The sequence below is a fragment of the Myotis lucifugus genome, unplaced genomic scaffold (assembly GCF_000147115.1).
Source record: "Myotis lucifugus unplaced genomic scaffold, Myoluc2.0 scaffold_42, whole genome shotgun sequence".
NCBI classification, from domain to species: domain Eukaryota; kingdom Metazoa; phylum Chordata; class Mammalia; order Chiroptera; family Vespertilionidae; genus Myotis; species Myotis lucifugus.
In genome coordinates, this window is record NW_005871090.1 from 1,533,187 (window position 1) to 1,548,288 (window position 15,102).

At 50.9% G+C, this 15,102-nt stretch overlaps 1 protein-coding gene across 7 annotated transcripts in view; it reads right to left on the reverse strand.

Annotated features, from left to right (window-relative positions):
• Positions 1-2,771: 2,771 nt before the first annotated feature.
• The window catches only part of JAG1 (jagged 1), a 34,953-nt gene continuing 22,622 nt past the window's right edge, over positions 2,772-15,102 (reverse strand). For 5 of the 7 annotated variants that reach the window (XM_023753184.1, XM_014455111.1, XM_006087959.3 and 2 more), the window contains 18 exons: positions 14,741-14,854; positions 14,026-14,139; positions 13,577-13,623; positions 13,099-13,272; positions 12,502-12,652; positions 11,310-11,474; positions 10,761-10,874; positions 10,108-10,221; positions 9,910-10,023; positions 9,686-9,802; positions 9,171-9,198; positions 8,632-8,717; positions 7,411-7,524; positions 6,691-6,800; positions 6,369-6,602; positions 6,028-6,159; positions 5,596-5,746; positions 2,772-4,789 (listed from right to left, as the gene is read on the reverse strand). In XM_023753184.1, coding sequence (XP_023608952.1) covers positions 4,332-4,789; positions 5,596-5,746; positions 6,028-6,159; positions 6,369-6,602; positions 6,691-6,800; positions 7,411-7,524; positions 8,632-8,717; positions 9,171-9,198; positions 9,686-9,802; positions 9,910-10,023; positions 10,108-10,221; positions 10,761-10,874; positions 11,310-11,474; positions 12,502-12,652; positions 13,099-13,272; positions 13,577-13,623; positions 14,026-14,139; positions 14,741-14,854 — 2,537 coding nt within the window. In that variant the 3' untranslated portion in view covers positions 2,772-4,331. The remainder of the gene's footprint in view (positions 4,790-5,595; positions 5,747-6,027; positions 6,160-6,368; positions 6,603-6,690; positions 6,801-7,410; positions 7,525-8,631; positions 8,718-9,170; positions 9,199-9,685; positions 9,803-9,909; positions 10,024-10,107; positions 10,222-10,760; positions 10,875-11,309; positions 11,475-12,501; positions 12,653-13,098; positions 13,273-13,576; positions 13,624-14,025; positions 14,140-14,740; positions 14,855-15,102) is intronic. The other 2 variants (XM_023753185.1, XM_014455112.1) reach the window with 2 other exon arrangements.

The window sequence follows — 15,102 nt, forward strand, 5'->3', positions numbered from 1 at the left end:
GGTACATTCGTTATTTCTAACGAATATCTCCCAGAAATACCTCGCAGTTTTGAAGTGACGCAACAAGATTGCCCTAATGGTTTCTAAACTTTGAAGACTTGTAGAGCCAGAACCCCACAGAACTGCCCCGGGGCACCCTTCTGCCTCCTCAAATACCAGGCTGTCCGTTGGCATTGTTGGAGACTGACATAGCCTGCGCTGGGATGTTTAGCTGCTTGTGGGGTGGAAAAAAAAATGTTAAGAAAAATAATTGTTGTTTTTGCAAACTATCTATTTAAAAACAGAACCTCAGGAAGCAGATTTCTGTTCCAGTGCTCGGATGAATCAGAGCTCACAAAGTATAAATACACATTAGCAGGAGGAGGCTTCCCATAACCCATGGGCTGTGTCTTCCCAGCCCAGGAACCTCTGAACTCCTTTCTCATTCCCAGTAGAGGCAAGAGAGAGACCCGCAGTCCAAACGGAAATGCTGGAACACTGCTCAGTCCAAGTCGCAAACCTTTTTTCTTTAAAGGCAACCGGTCTTTAGCTGCACGCTGGCGCATTTTTGGATAGACAGGTGTCCACCATTTAGAAAAGGGGGGGAGCCCACACTCTGGTTCCTTCGGCTCTTTGCTGCCTAAGAAATATTCCCAAATAAGTTAACTTTGACTCTCTGACCCCTCAGATCAGTCAATAAACACGAAGCACTTAGAGCACAACTTGCTCAGGGGGCGGTGTAATTATTTTACTTAAAAATGATGTCAGGTGGCAATTTAGCAACAAACTGGCTTCCAGGCTACTTAATTCAGTTTAACAAGGAGGAAAAACATTATAATTAATGAAGAGCTTGTACTTTAGTACTTTAGTAGAGTTGTGCTCAAATTTTACTGTACCTCATGCGGGAGGACAGACGAGGGGGAGCTCTTGAAAGTGGATTGCCCGGCCCCACTCCTGGTGAGTCACGGGCCAGGTCTGGGAATCTGCATTTAGGAGAAGTGCATCGCTGCTTTCACGGTATGCTGGTGATCATCACCCCGTCTCACTGGGCTTTGTCAAGTAGATATGCCCCTCTTTTCTATTCTCATTCTACATGTGGAAGTCTAGAGCCTCAGGACAGTTCCCTATCTAAAAACCGTTGTCTTCCAGGTCATTCTTTCCTGGAGTTTCGTGGTGTAGCATTCTCATGCGGAGTTGTAGTGAGCTGTTTTCCTGCAGGGCCTGCTCAGAGGGCCCAGAACATCCGTGGGGAATAGGAAAGGTGTTGAGTCCCGTCCTTTCCCTTCCCTGTATCCAGGATAACCAAGGCCCCCTTGCCCAATTCCTTCTACCTGGAGAAAGGGGAGAAACATCCTGACCATTAAGACCCTGGATTTGAGGAGCCTGACCTCTGCCTTCCCACGTAGAGTGTCCTGGACAGAAGGCTCCTAAAGGCACATGTGCAGCTCAAGATCACCTCCCTCCTGGGATAAAGAATTGCAGAGGCTCATTAAATGGTTTTCTTTTTTTTTTTTCTTCTTTTTTCTTGGCACGAAAGCATTTGGTAACTATCCAAGGAATGCTGGGGTCCTGCATACTCCAAGTTTACAAACCACCAGAGCACGGCATTACTTCAGGATGGTTTGAGTTCAGCGCAGCAAGACCAGACTCGGTCCGTACCAGGAGAGCACGTCCCTCCTTGCCCCCACCTCGCAGAAACCGGCTGTTCACCAGCAGAGATTCGTGGCAGCAGTATTGCTATACTGGGTCAGGGAGATGTCACAGGAATCCACACTCCTTCGGGGCTGCCTCCCCAACAGGCCAAAATGCACTGCCACAGATGGACTCTGACCTTGAGGGCTCTGTTCAGGCACCAGGAGTGGGGGGTATGTAAAGCCCACCACCCACTCCTAATGCCCACCCATCAGAGAAGACAATTCCTGGCCTCGAGGAAACAACAGCTTCCCAAGAATGAAAGAAGACATGCCTATCAGCTTCTCCATTCAAAGTGGGTTGCTCCAGTCGGAGCTATGCTATGAAACCTGAAGGATGGGTGGCTGAACAAGGCAGCACTGGGGACAGCTCCCCCCCAAGAGGGAAGCTGTCTGTGGCATATTCACCGGAAGCAGGGAACTCCTGGCAACTCCGAGCAGCTGCTGGAAGTTGTCCATGTATATCACCTCAGCTCATCTCTTCCCTTGCTGCAGGTGCCAGAGGCAAAGCTTCCCCACCCCACCCATGAGGTGGGGTCAGGGCCATGGTGTCCTCTGGCCCAGTAGCCACGAGCGAACCACAGCTCTCCTGCCCTCACCAGGTTGGGAACAGCCCACCTCTGGAAGGCCCGGCACCTGGCACCCAAAGCAGTGTGGTGAGGCCAACTTCCTGGGTTCAGTGATGAGTGAATAGATGGGCCATGACCCCAGGAGCAAACTATCCTGGAGGCATAAATGTGCACAAAACCCACAAGGTAAAACATGATGGAAGGATGTTACCATATTAGCCCAAGGAGCCCAAACACCCGGAGGAAAAGCATTAAATCTCCCTCTTCAGCCCCCAACACCAATTCCGAGTTTTTTAAAACCCTTTTAGTGCACGGGAGCGCTCACACTTCCCTCCACGCTGCAGGCCACTGACCCAGTGGTTTATTCAGAAAGTATTCACGCTTGATGAACGACAAGGCCCCCAGGTGGGTTCACTGCAGGGGAATCTGGAGGCTGGAAAGTCTTGGAGTTCCTGGTCCGAGCCCCTAATTATCACCACCACAGGCACAGCAGAGCCAAACCACGTAAGCTCAGAAGAGGCCACACTTTCCATGTTTTTATACAAAAAATTTAATAAATATTACTTTTCAAAATTTATTGCCAGGAACAACACATCGAAGATGCATTTTTATGTTCATAACACTAATAGGACAATACAAAGTATCTTCACGGTCTCCACGGTGAACCAACAACATGACTGATAAGCCTTCTGGATCTTAAACTTCGGAAGAGCGCTTTGATTTCCTCGCGTAAGGCAGGCAGTGTACTCTACGGCAACCTAAACAGTGATCTTACTGGGCATCTGACGGTTCAAGTATTCAACTAGCTTATTAGAATACTCCCTAAATGCAGTAGATAACAAAAATCAAACCTACGGTGGTTCAGTATTACATACGAATGGTGAAAAGAAATCAGAATTTACAAAATAAGATTGGTGTGCTTCCAACTTCACACAATTAATTTGATCATTTTAATGATATTCAACCACTCACATTTTGGCTACGTTTACATCATAACTCAACTTGTTCCCTTAAACGGCTGTGCAGCAGATCACCTGCCTGTCTCTTTTCAAGTCTAAAGCAGAAAAAAAAAAATACCCAAACAAAAAAACTGTTCTAGACTAATTCTGAAACTGCCTCGGTCAGTCCTGAAAACGTGTTTTAAAGTGATGCTCTAGATTCTCTAGAGTCTAGAAGGTGTTTTAAACATCTTGACGTCCAAAAAAATAAAAAATAAAAAAATTCCACCAGTATTCCAGGCACAGAAGCCCGTCTACTGTCTTAAAAATAAACCATTTTCAAACACCTTACTTTTGGCTTATAGGCAACACGTAGTAAGAAAATAAGTTCAAAAAAAAATAAAGCCATACACTTACAATGCTATCAAAAACCTTCAGTTCTAAACACATACATATAAATAAAAAGGAATGATGTTTTAAGGCTCTTGATTATTAAGTTAATAAATCAAATATACACAGTGATTAATAAAAAAAGAATTATTTACATAACTATACAAAAAAATTCTACTTTTGACACATTTATCCTCTTTAAATTCTTCATTTTACCCAGCAACTGCTGACATCAAAGTCCCCCCCCCCCCGCCGCCCCCAACAACAACAAAATACAATAAAAAAAATAAATAATAAACTCATTTGTGATAGTTGCTGTGGTTCTGAGCTGCAAAGGCACTTTTCAAATACAGAACTACTTGTACGTCATAATAAAACCAATATACAAAAACAACTCAAGAGTCAATAAATATAAATAAAACTATGCTCCTAAGACTGCATCACCATCGGGACATCTGGCAGAAGTGGCAGCTCGAGGCCTAGGGGCCAGGCCTTCTCCTGGGCGCTGGTCCCAGACCTGTCGGCTGCAGGGACCGTGCCCCAGGGCACTTGGGCCTGGATTTTGCATAGCTGTGAGATGCAGCCCTCGATCTCCCAGGCAACCACAGAAACTACCATTGCCAGTGTAAGCCAGCTTGTCAAAACTTAAATTAACACAGGGATTCTAAGTCATCAACAGCCTCAGCCTGGACTAGACAGTTAGAGAACTACAGCCCCGCGTGCCCTCGGACTCTACCTAGCGGTGGAGTGGCGCCCGCCGTCTGCTATACGATGTACTCCATGCGGTTTAGGCTCTGGGCGCTCTCCAGGTCTCTGTTGTCCTGTTTGTTTGTCCAGTTCGGGTGTTTGGCGGGCGTGCCGTTGGGGGGCTTCTCCTCTCTGTCTACCAGCGTGTACGCCGGCTGCTTGGCAAACCGGGCCTTCTGCTGGTGCTTGTCCATGTCGTCCTCCTCCACCTCCGAGTTGTGTGTCCTTATTTTGGACATTTTGGAGTTCTTGTTCTCGTAGTCCTTGATGGGGACCGTGTTGGCCCCGAGCTTCTCGATGGGGTTTTTGATCTGGTTCAGCTGCTCCCGGACGTTGTTGGTGGTGTTGTCCTCGGAGGCCGAGCGGGCGTGACTGCTGGGCTTCCGCCGCTTCCGCACACACCAGTAGAAGGCCGTCACCAGGCAACAGATCCAAGCCACGGTCAGGACCGAGCTCAGCAGAGGGACCAGGAAATCTGCAAGGCAGGCCCCCAGCCAGTTAATTCTCGGAACAAAAGAACATCAGCCCTGGTTCCCCTGACCTTAGTCCCTACAAGGGGCACCGTGGGTTCAGGTCCCTTTTCCCAATTGCATACTGTCAACGCACAGCTTGAGCAGCAGTGCTGGGCCCTGGGCCCTGGAGGCCCTGACGCTTGTCTCCAGAGGAACCAAGCTAAGCAGCAGCTCCCGCAGATTCCGCAACTTTGTGTGGGGAGAGCAGCGCAGGGTTCAGGTAAGTGGATTCTGGCTACGTAGGTAGCTCATTACAGGATATGGTTTTCAGAATTATCAGAAACCCATCTGAGCGCAGACAGCTCCAATGCCCCAAGTGGTCATGAGCCCGGTTCCTCGCCTCGCTAGAACCATGATGCTCAGGATCGGGGGAAGGGGCGTCTGGACGCACTGCAGGCCATCGAGCTGTCGATCAAGCCAGTATCTCAGGGTCTTAGGATGGGCTGCCCCATGACACCGGGACGCCAAGAGCCGAGGCACAGCGATGCTCTGTGCACAGGGCTCTGCGGGATCTGGGAACAGTGCATGTGCGACGGGGGTGCCCGCTTGTGAGAGCACAGCCTGTTGACACGGGGAAAAGTGAGGTCGGCCTCTGCCCATCGCTCTATGACTTCAGTCATGTCCACGGTCTGTTTCCTCACCAGTTAAGTGGGGTGGAGGGAGCTCCTCGGGGAGGTCAGGTAACTGCGCGCCTGGTGGTTTTATTAGACAGCACGCTACATCCATTTGGCACCCATCCCAGAAAGGGACTGTTCCCACCGGCACTCACCTGTTCTGTTCTTCAGGGGCCGCCTCTGAACTCGCACTTCCGCCACGGCAGCAATGAGTGAGCTGTTCCCGTCACGTTTACTAACGAGGTCTATAATCTTGTCAGTGATTTCCTTGATAGGGTTCCCATCATCCCGTATGTCTTCAGCAGACTGGAACAAACAAAAAAAGGTCAGTCTGCAGGGCTAGGGAACACTCCACAGTAGCTTTTCTTTCTATTTGATGTAACATTTTATTTTTAAAAAATTAAAACCCTTTTTTTTCCAATTACAGCTTTTCCAAGTACAATATCATCTTGTACTTTTATTCAAAATTACTTGAAAACACACGTATGCCAAGCTCTCTTCCAAAGTATTTATTTGCTCCTGGTTAAATGAGGTTTGCTAACTACCTTGCAATCAAAGCATGAAGTGTGAATGGATCTTATACTTACAATGGCCACATGTATTTCATTATTCGCCGAAGGGGAAGGCTCACAAGCTATGTAGATTGAATATTCAGCAGACACATTCTTCAAAATATTCAAATTCCTCAACTCACTGCAAATGTGCTCCGTGGTAAGACCCTAGAACCATATTGAAAAGTCCACACGAGTAAGATACTGGGAGGAGAAAGGCTGACGTTTGCTTGGAAGGTAGGTGATAGGCAAGCCGCACGTTGCTGTAAGGTGCGTAAGACAGGACCGGAGGCTAGAGAACTAAACCCCAGCATGTGACCATCCCGCCTCAGGACAAGCAGCCACACACCACCCCAACGTGAAAAGAAGCTCCGTACCGGGGACATCATCTCTTTGTTGAAGGTGAAGGTGATGTTTGCGCAGTTCTCCTGGTAATAGGGGTCAGACGCGCATTTGGTCTTCACGGGCTGGAGGCTGGAGGAGTGACACTCGCCCACGCCCGTGCAGGGGCGGACGAAACACTGGTCGTCCAGGATGGGGAGGCAGCTCTGCCCGCTGGGGCACTCGCTGTGCCCTTTGTGGAGCAGGCAAGGTCGAGGGCCACACCAGACCTGGGGAGAGATGGGAGTGGGCAGCTCAGGAGAAACGCCCACCCGCTGATGCAGGACTCAGGTGACCTGGGCAGCCCCCGCGCCCTACCTTAGAGCAGGCGATCCTTCCGTTCAGGCACTGGCAGGTATTGCAGTCATCATCCCACTTGGCCCCATCGGGTATCACGCCCCCCATGGTGATGCAAGGTCTCCCTGAAACTGAGAGTGGAGACGCTTGAGTGAAAGGACTTTCCTTACCTGTGGACGGATCTCTCGTTTCTCTACTCCCTCAGTGAGGAAGTGATTACACCCCTGCCCTCCGTCACGTGGCAATAGTTCCTTCCAGGAGAGCAAGTATACTTCCCTCCCCTACTGGCTTTTTGCGTGGCCACGTGCCCATGGCAGCACCGGGGATGTGTGGTCAGCAGAGTCTCCCAGGTGGCTGGAAGAGCACACTGCCTCTTGCAAGCCTGCCATTCGCCAGGAAAAGAACGTGTCCCAGACACAGCTGATGGTGCCGGGAGGGTGAGGAGGGACAAAGGATAGACCTGAGCCCAGTCTACAGCACCTATCACTCTGCCCGCCCTACAGACCCATAAACACAAATAAACGCTTGTTGTAGCCACAGAGTTCTGAGGTGGCTTATTACACAGCATAATCACAGCTCTGGGGACCTCTCAAAGTGTCCCCTTCCCTCTGGTCCCCACATGTCCCCTCCATGCTCTCCCCCTGAGCACAATGCCTACTCATGGCCAAAAATGGTGACTGTAGTGTCTGGAGCACCCACATACCCCAGGACACACGGGCAGCCGGGGTCTGGCCTACATACCTTCCTGGCACTTGGCGCCGCTGTGCCCTGGAGGGCAGATACACCGGTAGCCGTTGATTTCATCCACACAGGTTGCCCCGTAGGCACAGGGTGAAGACTGACATTCATTAATGTCTAGGAGAAATGGAGTTAAAGTTTAGGCTCCAAGGGGAGGCAGCACTGTTTGACTATGTTTTCACTGGCATAATAAACAAATAGAAAGGCACAGGATGTGTAAATATGAGGCGGATGGATTCTCATCATGTAATCAGCACCCAAGCAGGCCATCAGTGCTCCGAAGGCGCCAGTCCCAGCTCCCCCAACCACCACTGGCTTGACTTTTAACACCTGAGAATCATTTAATTTAAATTTGCTGCCTCCCCAAATGAGTTCCTTCTTCTGAGTACAATTTCCAGGAAGGGCTGGCAATGTTCATTAAAAGGGTCAGACAGCAAATATTTTAGGCTTTGTAGGCCATGTGGTTCCTGTCACAACTACCCAACTCTTATCACAGCTGAAAGCAGCTAGACAGTGTTAATGAATGAGCATGGCTGTATGCCAATAAAACTTTATTTACAAAAACAGGCAGCGGGCCAGATTTGACTCCCAGGCAGTATGTCAACCCGATTTAGAGACATGAGATAGAAACAATGCACCCTCATCCAGTGCTGGAGGCCAGTCAGTCCCAGACCAGGGGATCCCAAACCCAGTAACACTTTAAATAACTTGGGGACTAGAAAACACACACAACTATTCTGTCACTTTTGTAAAAGAAAAGGCATATAAAAGGTAGGGGAAAGGCTCAAAATAAAGAATGAACTCTAAGGTTCCTGAAAAACGGCACTGCCTGCCCCCACTGTTTTAATCCTTCCACCAAGTCTTGGGAAAACCATTGGTGTTAGCTCTGTGCTCCACCAGCGTAGCTGTGGTTAATGTCCACTTGCCCATAATTGCATGTTAGTCACGGGGAAAAGCACACCCTTTCCTTAGGGCCTCAGAGTAGCTTAATCGTCAAGTTCTGTGGCTGGTGCCCTCGCCCCTAAAACAAGGAGGGCTGTGCCACCCATGGGAGGGCCAACGGGTACCTAAGGGTCTAGCCAGTGGGAGGTGGGCGATTAGAGAGCCTTGCCAAAAGGGAATCCCAAATCACGGCCTAATTGCTTTAAAGATGAACAGCCTCAGGCTGAGGGGTGGCGAGGGGGGAATAAAGCCACTGGAAACCCGGCTGAGGGCAGTCCTTACTTATTCTGCAGTCAGGCCCGGCAAAACCAGGGGCACACTCGCACCGGTACCAGTTGTCTCCGTCCACGCACGTGCCACTGTTGTAACTAAGAAGAGAGCAAAGACCACCTAAGTTACCAACCTCCCGATCCACAGCTCCGGCTGCCAGTCAACAGGAAGCCACGCCTGTTGCCATTAGCGGCTCTCACCCTGGCCACACTCACTGCTGCCCTCGGGGGGGGGGGGGGGGGGGGGTTTAAAAAACGCTGATGGTCCCACCCACCCCCAGGGAGTCTCAGACAGGTGTCAGTTGCATCCCCGGCACTGGGGCTTATGAAAAGCTCCCAGGTGATTCTCATGGGCAGTCAAGGTTGAGAATCAGTGCTCTAAATCAAGACAACCTGGTGAATTACAGCGTGGTCCACAGCCCAGCAGGGCATTTGTTAGAAAGGCAGGGTCTGCAGCCCACCTGATCTCTCGAATCAGAACCTTTATTTTAGACAAATGCCCATGCACATTACAGCCAATGTATGTACGGCTTAAAAGGTGGTCACACTTACCAGGGATGAGGGCTGCAGTCATTGGTATCTGCAAAATAAAAAGACAACTTAACAGGGAAGCAGTCTTAGCCCTCAGCAAAAACCCCGAGTTCCCTAATGCCCAAATGATAATGTCGCCGGTAACACCAGCAGAATGCACTTAAGACCCTGCTCAATTGGAACCAGGCCTGCGCCACACTTTGTTCCCTTCACCGTGGGACCCGCGTCCACAGGAAGAGGCCCTGGCAGGGCTGGGAAGGCGTGTGAGAATGGAAAGAGACAGGCACTTCTCAGACGGAGCTGAGGACGAGACACCATCTGTCTCCACTTATCTCCTCCCGACTTTCTCATGCCCAGGTCAGGGCTGCATCCCATCAAGTCATTAGGACAGAGCCAGGTGATGCAGAGGCCGACATCACACAGCTCTGCTGCCTCTGGTTCTCACCGCCCCCTCCCTAAGTCCCCGGGAATGTTAGGCTGTGCTCCCTCAGCCTTGGGGGAAGGGGGTGCCTGGGGAGAGGGGGGCGGACACTCACTCTGAGTGCAGATGGGCCCCTCCCAGCCTTCTTTGCAGACACACGTGAAGGACTCGCCGTTGACCACACAGGTGCCCCCGTTGTGGCAGGGGCTCGGCAGGCAGCTACTATTTCGGGCTGTAAAACAAAAAACAGAAAAGACCTAAGGATCCAAAGAGTCTGAGGGGGCAAGAGCCAGACCCCAGGAAACCACTCGCAGGGGTTCACGTGGGGCAGGAAGTTACCTATGTTACAGGTGGTTCCTTCCCAGCCTCCGGGACACATGCACTTGAAAGCATCCCCTTCATCATAGCAGGTGCCACCATTGTTGCATGTGGCCTCGTCACACTGGCTGTCGCCTGGAGGAGGAAGATGTCAGTGTGAGCCCCTGACCGGCCCCCTCGCCGAAGAGGGAGACAGCATCCCAGCCGGCGACCACTTACGGGAGTGGCAGGTCTTTCCTTTCCACCCGTTTTTACAGTCACAGTAAAAGTCGTTGACCAGGTCGCGACAGGAGCCCCCGTTGTGGCAGGGGTTCTGGCTGCAGTCGTTAATGTCTAGAACCAAAGAGGAGACACCCAGCTGAAAGCACGTCCATCCGGGACCTCACAACCCATGAGAGCCACGCTGTTCCCACGGCCACCTCCACCCCTGCTTTCTGGTCCAAGTCCCAAGATCAGCTGAGCAAGCCCAGGACCTGAACGCCATCACCCTCTTCCCAGGAGTAAAGAAGCCCCCGACTAGCTCACTTCTAACGCCCCAAGTTCGGCAAGTCAGGGGCAGGCCTGACCCTCCCACAAAATTAAAATCAAGAGACGGGCAGAAATTATAATCCAAACAGAAAGGGGGCTCCTTAATTGCAAGCAGGGACATTAATCATCCCAATTACACAGTCTGACTTGAGAGCGTCTCGGCAGAAGTGCCTTCCCACAGGCCGTCCCCCACATTAACAAACGAGAGCGGGACCGGGGCGACGCCGTCCCACTGCAGGGGCAGCTGGGGTCTCCCTCACAGAGATTTCATTAAAAAGAAAGGCTCCCTCTATCGACCCCCGCCCTCCACGACCCAGCGCTGTCTGTCCCAAGGGCAGACTCACTGGCTTCGCAGTAGGCCCCCTCCCAGCCATCACTGCAGATGCACTTGTAGGAGTTGACACCGTCGATGCAGGTGCCTCCGTTTTTGCAGGGGTTGCTCTCACAGTCATTAATATCTGAGAAAGAAAAGAAAAAAAGCAGGTCAATAAAGGACCAGGAAAGCCAGGCACTGTGCTATAGGCCACCACCTGAGGAGACGGACGCACTTGGTGGCTCAAAAATCCTCAATTCCATCAGGACTGCTTCTCAAATGCACCAGGCAGGACTCTCCTGAGCACTGTCCCTGGTATCTAATGCCCTCACAGGCTAAGCTGCTCCATGGGCGAGGGGAAGAAATTCCCGCAGAAAGCGAGACCACCCAAACTACAAGAATTCCAGAACATTCTAAGATGAATGTGCTGAAGGCGAGGCGGCATCCATGATCAAAAGTTAAACACACTCAGTCTTGTAGATCCTGGATAGAACTGCAAACCTTCACTCGTCTCCATGGAAACAACTTAGACACAAACGGCACCCCCCCAAGCTGGGCAGAGGCAGGGAGAGGGTCTTACTTTCGTGGCAGTACGTCCCGGTGAAACCTTTGTTACAGTCACACGTGAATTTTCCTCCCGACTGACTCTTGCACTTCCCATGGGGACCACAGACGTTGGAGGAAATATACCGCACCCCTTCAGGCGTGTCGTTGGAGGCCATGGCCACCGTGCAGCTGTCAATCACTAGAAGACACACTCGGGATCAGACTATGGCCGCTGACCCACAGGACACGGCGTTCTCACGCCAAGGACGTACGCCAAGCCTGCGCTCCTAGTGACAGGCACCTTTGGTAATGAGGGTAAGGAATCAAGAGGCACCTGGGGCCAAGCCTCTGGCAGCATGCCACGTCCCACTGTGACAGCATCAGATGCCAGGCGACGGGAACGTTTAAATTTGAGTTTGTTAAGGGCACGTTTTCCCGATGTGGCTAGCAAAGCCTATATGCCTGAGGGCCCCTCTCCTCCCACCTGGGACATCTCTTGCAGTGGTTCTCAACCTGTGGGTCGCGAACAATGAAAATACATCCTGCATATCAGATATTTACATTACGATTCATAACAGTAGCAAAATGACAGTTATGAAGTAGCAACGAAAATAATTTTATGGTTGGGGGTCACCACAACATGAGGAACTGTATTAAAGGGTGGCGGCATTAGGAAGGTTGAGAACCACTGCCAGCTCCGCTCCCCACTGCATCTGCTCAAGGTGGGCTCTGAAGGACACCCTTCCAGAACCTGCAAGGCTGTGCCCCATTCAGCAGCCACGAGCCACACGTGGCTACTTAAATTTAAACCATGTGAAACTAAGTAAAATAAAAGTTTCTAGCTGCACTAGTTACACTCTAAGTGCTCCACTGGCCACACACCCCGTGGCCTATGGCTACTGTGCCTGACAGCACAGACACGGGACATTCCACTGCCACAGGAAGTCTTCCTGAGAGTGCTGCTCTGAGGAATTTGTCTCAGCGTTGCAGATCAGCCCACCCCAGACGAGGAATGCTAAGTGCGCTTCATTCTCTCCCCTGGGCTACTTGCAGGCATGGTTCTCCCACAGGCAGGCCCGACTCGATTGCTTCCATGTGTTCTGACTTCCCCGAGCAGTCAGATTAGGGGTTTGATCTCCTCACTTACACCAGTTCCCAGAGTATGAAGGGGCAGTGAGAGAGGAGCGAGCCTCGGACACAGGCCAGGAGCCGGGGGAGGGAGGTACCTTCACAGGGGGTCGTGCGGCAGTGGTCTTTAAGGTGGGAGCAGTTCTTGCCTTCGTAGTCCTCGGTACACTTGCAGAAATAGTCGCTGGCACGGTTGTAGCACTGGGCACCGTTCTGGCAGGGGTTGGGCTCGCAATAATCTATGTCCAGCTGCAAGGAGCAGGAGCAGGGCAGCGGGAGAGGAAACAGGAAGACAAAGGTGTGATTATACCGTCTCGGGGCAGTGGACACTGGAATCTGACCCCTTCATCTGCTTCTGTTAGAACAGCCTGCATAACACACAGCTAGGTCCTAGAGACTGTCCAGGTGGACACTGGAAAGAGCAGAGCAGAATCAGAGAGGGCTGAGTGGCAGGGATGAAATGGACAGGCTACTGACACCACCAAGAAAACCACTCTGTCTCTCTCCACCAGCGTTTGTCTAGCGGAGATCCCTAGCCAATGGGAGGTTAATAGATTTCACAGAGTCAAGAGTGGAGTGAGGGGAGGGGGGAGAAAGGGAAGATGAAGGGAGGGGAAGGAGAGGGGGAAGCAGGGAGGGGGGAGCAGGAGGAGACTCCCTGTAAAAACTCCGCCAGAGGCTCCAGCACGGCTCACCTGACAGAGGTTTCCAGAGAAACCAGTGGGACACAGACACTGGAATCTGTTGATTTCATTCTGACAGTGACCCCCATTCAAACAGGGGTTGCTGGCACATTCATCGATGTCTCTCTCACAGTGGTCGCCTGCATAGCCAGGTGGACAGATACAGCGATAACCATTAACCAAATCCTGGAAGAGGAGAAGGAGGGGGAGAAACACAGGCTTTCTTTCTATGCATCCACAACACAGGGCTGTTGCGATTTAGCACGACGGTTGAGGCTCAGCTGATTCATTAGACTAGCCAAGGGCCGAGCCTCCCAAAACGTGCCTTGGAGAGGACTCCCGGAGGCTGGGGTAACTTGGGCCCAGGGGAAACTTCCAGAGACTCACTTTCCCCTGCATTTTTAAACCTCCCAGAGCTCTCCCAGGGTCACATCCATCTTAAGTTGGCTTTTGATCGTTAAGGTTTCGATTTAAGTGAAGATTTACATACCCGACAGGTGGCGTCATTCTGACACTGGCCAAGGCAGTCATTAATATCTAAAAAACAACAACAAGCCATCATATTAAAGAGGCAATTTACATTGAAATTGGGCTTAATTGAAAAGCCTTCTCCGTCCAAACAGATAAACCCTTCAAATCAGATTTCCTGTGAGCTTCCAGCGAGATAAGGTTACTGCCCTGGGTGGGAACCCTCCCTCATTCTCCCAAGACTGAGCTGGTGAAACTTCACCTTGTTTTAGCCATCTTATCAGCATGGGGCCCTTCCCCCGGCTAATGGGCCTGATAAACGCCATGTTTCCATTTCTGCACTGATCACTCCCTCTTCTAAAACATTTCCTCCACCAGGTGTTCCTTTTACCACCCTAGTCTTCCATGGACTGGCAAAGGCCTTCAACACCCACGTTTCATGAAAGTCAAAATTAAAACAAAGTCACTCACTGATCTCACAGTTCTGGCCCATCCATCCTGGGAGGCAGTCACAGTAGTAGCTGGCAATCAGATTCTTACAGGATTTGGCATTGACACAGGGTTTGGCCTCACACTCATTTGCATCTGAAAGAAAATGAGGATGAGCAGCGAGGAAAGGAGTTTTACTCCCCCAGGTCCCTTCCCTCCCCCAAACACTGCCCCAATCATTTGTCTAAACTAGGAGACAGTTTAATAAGCTAAGTAACAGATCCTAGGTGCCCTCTCTTTTGAGCCTCAGATCCCTCTCCCTAGTCATTATCCAATAAGGAATGCTAATGGGTAACTCTCTGGCTGCTGGTGAGCAAGGGGCCCCAGCAGAACAGCAGAAAGCCACCAGGCATTTCTGTGCAAAACCTGGCACCGCCTAGTTGCTGGGATTTAAATGTGGCAAAAAGAATGCAGACAGCTCATTCCTCATGAGATCATCCCCGTTTGGAGCCCAGCTGAACACTCCTCGGACAGACGATTGACATGGTTCAAGGAGTCCCACCACTTTCCCACAGGGCCTGAAAGAGCTCGGCCATTTGCATTCGAACGCCTTCTCCCAGGCCGGCGGCCGGCTGGACTCTCGCTAATAAATTACTTTTCAAGTATGATGTGAGCAGACCCACACCGAGGGCCACATGCTCATCTGCCTCAACGGCTCTGATGATCAAAGCCAACCTTGGGGCAGGCACTTGCTTACCTAACTGGCACGTTTTGCCAGTCCACTGGGGTGGGCACACACACTTAAATCCATTAACCAAGTCCAGGCAGGTGCCCCCATGGGAACAGTTATTTGGAGAACAGTCATCAATGTCTGAGAAAAATGGAAGAGGGTTGGCAATTTAATCTCAATCCGTTTGACAATTAAGACAATTTAATACCACACGAGGGGCCTTCACTGAACAGCCAGACACCTGCTGTAAGGGACTGATTTTAGCTTTAAATCCCCCACTGCCCCAGATCATTTAATCCCCAACCTAAGCAGGCAGGGATCCCCAGAGCATCAACCCCTGGGCTATTTTTAAAGAAAAGTTTCATCATGGCTCAGAGGAAGCTAAGAAC